This window comes from Drosophila pseudoobscura, chromosome X (genome assembly GCF_009870125.1).
Source record: "Drosophila pseudoobscura strain MV-25-SWS-2005 chromosome X, UCI_Dpse_MV25, whole genome shotgun sequence".
NCBI classification, from domain to species: Eukaryota; Metazoa; Arthropoda; class Insecta; order Diptera; family Drosophilidae; genus Drosophila; species Drosophila pseudoobscura.
In genome coordinates this window covers 8464985-8470407 of record NC_046683.1, presented here as the reverse complement: position 1 = coordinate 8470407, position 5423 = coordinate 8464985, and the positions used below count along the sequence as shown (strand labels likewise).

The 5423-nt window shown below is 39.1% G+C and overlaps 2 protein-coding genes across 2 annotated transcripts; both read left to right on the top strand.

Moving 5' to 3' along the window:
- Positions 1–198: 198 nt before the first annotated feature.
- Positions 199–1845, top strand: LOC6901669 (BTB/POZ domain-containing protein 9-like). The gene is made up of 2 exons (XM_002134302.3): positions 199–296; positions 357–1845. Exon 2 carries the CDS (start codon positions 376–378, stop codon positions 1648–1650), a length of 1275 nt encoding a protein of 424 aa, XP_002134338.2. The 5' UTR covers positions 199–296; positions 357–375; the 3' UTR covers positions 1651–1845.
- Positions 1846–2624: 779 nt separating this feature from the next.
- Nipsnap (protein nipsnap) lies at positions 2625–5422 on the top strand. Its single transcript, XM_015186492.2, has 6 exons — positions 2625–2767; positions 3124–3240; positions 3907–4086; positions 4308–4601; positions 4669–4811; positions 4890–5422. The coding sequence occupies exons 2-6, from the start codon at positions 3182–3184 to the stop codon at positions 5036–5038; spliced, it is 825 nt and encodes a 274-aa protein (XP_015041978.1). The 5' UTR covers positions 2625–2767; positions 3124–3181; the 3' UTR covers positions 5039–5422.
- The last annotated feature ends 1 nt before the right edge of the window (position 5423 follows it).

Genomic DNA, 5423 nt, shown 5'->3' with positions numbered 1-5423 from the left:
ATGTATGCACCACATTAAATTACATAGAAGCAGTAAATAGTCGGAAGAATTCAAATAGAAACAGCGACAATTATTATTATTATTATTATTATTATTATTATTATTATTATTATTATTACATTTTATTACAGAGTAGTAGGGGGTTAAAAGAAAAAAAAATAATTAAAATGCACATATCGCATGGACGCAATATATTAATCATATCAAACGATATTTTTGTGCAGCCAACTTCACTTTAAAGCTTGTGACAAGAAATTGCACTTAAAAAATTAGCTGCTGAAGAAAACCAAAAAAAAGTAAGTCTATTGAATATTCGGATTACAAATCCAAAGAAAAACACCTACCATTCCAAACAGATTAGGAAAATTCACGAAAATGGACAGTCAGGGAAACCGCGAAACCTCTTCGTCCTCCGCTTCGTCCGCCGCTAACAGACGCCGCAGCTCCACGGAAACGTCGGAGGACACCTTCGGCGAAGGAGTCTTGAAGGATTTAAGCAGTCTCTGCATGGACGAGCTATTCTCGGATATGTGGTTCATTGTGGAGGATCAGCGCCTGCCGGCGCACCGTATGATACTAGCAAAGCGCAGCCTGTACTTCCGCGCCCTGCTCTACGGTGATATGTCCGAATCAAATGAACCAGAGGTGCCGCAGGAGGAGCCCCAGGAGGAGCCGCTGGAGGAGTTGCAGGAGTCGATGGAGGAGCCGATGGAGTTAGCGATTAAGGTGCCGATGGAGGTGCGTGTGGACGTGCCGCTGAAGACATTCAAGGTAATCCTCGGCTATTTTTATTCGGGCACTCTGGCCATATCCACACTTAACATTGATGAAGTCTTCGAAGTGCTCGAATTGGGCAACTTGTATATATTGCCAGAAGTCGAATTGGCCCTAGCCAAACGTCTGCAGAATAATCTGTCCATCAGCAACACGTGCATGATCCTGGATATAGCTCGCAAATTCAATCTTGCAGAGCTGACCATGAAATGCCTCAAGTTCATGGACAAAAATGCATCCCAAGTTCTGAAACACCAGTCCTTCCAAATGTTGTCCAAGGAATCACTGGAAGAAGTCCTGCGACGGGACACATTGATTGAACACGAAATCGATGTCTTTAAATCGGTACTCAAATGGAGTCGCCACAATCAGGGCGTGGACATCAAATCGGTGGTCTCGCTTGTACGTCTCTCTCTCATTAGTGTCGAAGACCTGGTGTTTGTGGTGCGTCCCCCTGGGATCGTCGAGCCATTAAAAATACTCGACGCCATCAAGGAACAGATAAACACGTCGATATTGCCCTACCGTGCCCACGTCTCTCCAGGAGTGGATGTGACCTTCCACTTCGGCTGCAGTGTTGAGGTCATCGAAGATGGGATCGTTATAAAGCTGAGTTTCTGGTGCATAATCAATATCATCTCTATAGAAGTTATTCAAAATACCAATGACATGTCCAACTGCACCGTGGAGGTCTCTTGCGACATGATCCACTGGGATGACGTGGGAAATATAGATTTATCTACTCCCACACAGCAGGTTGTCCACTTCACCCGCATGCCTGTTCGCTTCATTCGGATCGTCGATCCAGAGAATGGCCGCAAAGATGTTTTAGATTATTTGCTGTTCAAGGCCGTTCTAAATAACACCATTCCCTAGACGATCTGGAAACTTGGAAACTGTTTAACAGTAGCGATGACTGAGTGAGAGTCTGAAGACTTGTTCCTTTTCTTTTTTTTTCCTATTAATGGATTATTTTTATTTGTACTTGCATTCATTAATTTCTTCTATTTGATTACATTCTTATAACCAATAAAATAAATATTAAATTTGTCTTGTTCAATTTCCAAGAAAGAACTTGTTTTTTTTTCAGTGAAAGTGCGAAAAGAAACACTCTTGGCCAAGTCCCAGGGCAACTGGCATTGTAGCATTCGCAAGGAAAAAAACATTTTTTCAGCGCAAATTAATTTTTATTTTATTTTTATCCATAATATAATAAAATACACGATACTACAATATACATATACATATACATATACATATACAATACATTTATACATATATATACACAATGTACAATATATGTATACTGAGAAATCTGACAAAATTTGTACGCTGCATTTCTGAAAATCTGATGGAAAAGCATACATCATATATAATGGAATATTTCATAAATTTAATGACCTATTTACAGCATATTTGGATAATGTATATATATATACATATATATCGGTATATTTTGTATAGGATTTTGAATATACTAATACATTCTAATCTTTTCCAGTATTTTTCCAACAACCGTGCACACTTCCTCGTTAGGTGTCTCTGTTGTAATGAAGAAATATGTAGTTAGCATGTAGAAAATGTGTACTTACCGTGTAGTTACCATGTAAAAACATTAACTTAGTGGACATTTTTGTTGACCTTTTTGCTTAAACTTTATTTTATAATCAATCAAATTGAAGGAAGTACTAAAAATAAGCCAGTCATCTAGGAAATCGACTCATTAATCGGATAAAATTATGTGCTTAGATGTGAAAGTTCCAGCTATCTAATAATATTCAACTGAATATCAAAATCGAGGAATATGGTGGTATATAATTTATCAGTACATTTACGGTATATTTTGAAAATGAGACGGTATGTTTCGGTATATTTTTGAGGGTCAGAAATAATAATTTATAGGCCCACAATTTTTTTTATTTTCTTTTAAAGTTAACGTTTGTTCCTAGAAAGTAGTTTACGATTTACGAAAAATACCGCAACAATACAACAAGTGGGTTTCTAATGTGCAACAGATATCCCCTGCGCTGCCTCCCTTCGACCTTGGGGGACTCGATAAAGCTCAAATTGCAAACACATTAACTATGGAAATAATCCGTCAATACGACACAGAGCACAGATAAATTCCACCGGACACACGGGGACAGGGACAGGAGGATAACTCGCAACTCGACACCCCATCTATATTATCGATGGGAAAAGGCAATTGCTGTCGCACTTGTTAGCTCGGTCTGACTCTGACTTCACCTTGACTAAAGTACACACGACGCGGCAGGGGAGGCAGTGCGCAAAAAAAACACATATTAATGATAACAGCAGCACAAATAATATGCAACTGAATTCCCACAGCTTTCATATCACAATCAACGCTTGCATCGCTGCATAATTCGGCCAAACCAAATCGAAAATGTTGAAGCTACGTAACATTCTGAGTGTCGGCAATAACAATGGCCTGTCCGCTGTCCGGTAAGAAATATGAAATAATATATAGCACGTCCAAACATACGCAGCTGTATATGTATGTACATAAATATGTATGCATGCTCGTACATTCGTCGAAAGGTTCATTGATATTTATTTAAAAGTAGAATATCAAATAGCACTCATTTCTTAGTACTCTAAGGAGTAAAATAGCCAGACATATGTATGCACACAGACGCGTAAAGGAAAAACTCTCGTGGGCGGACACCCTTAATGATGTCCGCCCAAGTGATAAATTTACATACATATGCATACATTCCAAAGTTTTCTTTATAGTATAAAAATAATTAATTTGTATCGGCCTATTTTATATCTAAGCTATAATTCCGAAATGTCTTCCAGAAGAGCGGAAGGAAATATAATATATAATATGTATTACTCACAGATCATATGAATGCCATATCTATTCTACAAAAAAAAATATCTTGTGAATCTAATTAAAATACAATCTTTACTGAAGCCATCCCTATTCTTTCATGAAGTTCGGAATATATGAAAGATAAGATTGGGAATACAAAGACTTTTTCTTTTATAATATCTGCTGGTGAACCCTAGTCATTCATTTCTTACCAATAAAATAATCAAAGTTCTCTTTCTGATTGAGTTTTGGGCTTGCCAATCGGATTAATATTGTCAATTTTGTACTTTTAGATGGATTTCGACCACTGCCAACTGCAGGGAAGCAGATTCATGGTTCTCAAAGTTACTTGTCCGGAAAATCGAACCAACCAAAGAGTCGCACAGCCGCATGCTGAGCGACAAGGAAATCATATATGCATTGCATACACATAATGTACGACCCGACTCGATGAGCGCCTATCTTAATAACTAGTGAGTGGAGTGTCATATTCCAGCTAACAATTTTTAACAATTGACCCACTAGCAAGTAGCAAGTACGTTTCATTGGGCTAATCCAAAGGTTTCCCCGTTCCTCCACAAAAAATACTTATATTCATTATCAAACCTTTTGGTTCTCAAAAACGTTTCTGGTTGGCTGGTGACCTTTATGAATTGTCTCACAAACTGTTTTGAATACTTCCATTTCCTTTTAGCAAAACAACCGTGTCTTTGATGAACGATAAAAAGGCAAATCTGTCTTGCAATTTGGTGGCGTCATGGAGCGTACAGGTGGGCGACATGGATCAGTGCTTGCATTTATGGAAATACACGGGTGGCTTCGAGAAAATCGATCAGGCCAAAGAGGATCTGTGGAACGATCCAGAGTACCTGAGTCTAATGCAGGAGCGTTCCAAATTTCTGCGCTCTCGCCACCTTCAATATCTGTTGGCCTTCAGCTACTGGCCGCAGATTGCCAGCCGTTCCGGCAAGAACATCTACGAAATGCGGTACAAAAACCATTCAAAATCATATATGAAACGATAAATTACCCTATATCCTAAACGTAAATTGCAGATCATATCGACTGACGCCTGGCACCATGATTGAATGGGGAAACAACTGGGCTCGTGCCATCAACTATCGCAAGCACAACAACGAAGCCTTTGCTGGGTTCTTCTCGCAGATCGGCCGACTTTACAATGTCCATCACATCTGGTGTATGTAAAACTATATAGTACATATATGTATTCCTTGGAACAGTTGAAGAACAATTCCCAATTTTATTAATCGCGCAGGCTACAGCTCGCTGCAGGACCGCAAGGAGACCAGAGAGGCCGCATGGCGTTCCCCTGGCTGGGACGAGTGTGTAGCCTACACTGTGCCGTTGATTCGAGATATGCATTGCCGCGTCCTCGCACCCACTGAGTTCTCGCCCACACAATAAGCATGGACCAACTCAATCCGTGTCGTATCTGAGAACGGGGGGCTATACGTTTCCAACATCTGATCTAATCCGAAATGCTGTGAAACAGTGAGAATGTAATGTAATGCCGCTTCCGCTCGTGTTAGTCGTTGTACATAATGCCATCATACATATACATATACACATATGTATGTATATATGCATTAATTTTAGTTTTCTCTAGTATCAAATAAGGTCAAAAAGTGTGCATTTTACTCTAATGAAAGGAACTATCCTGTATGTGTGGTGCCCCCACATACAAAATCTTGAATTTAACCAAAAATGAAAAACAACAAATTTCGTTTTGTAAAATTTTAAAACAATAATAAAAGTGCTATAAGAGTGTATATTGTGAAACAAGCAAAAG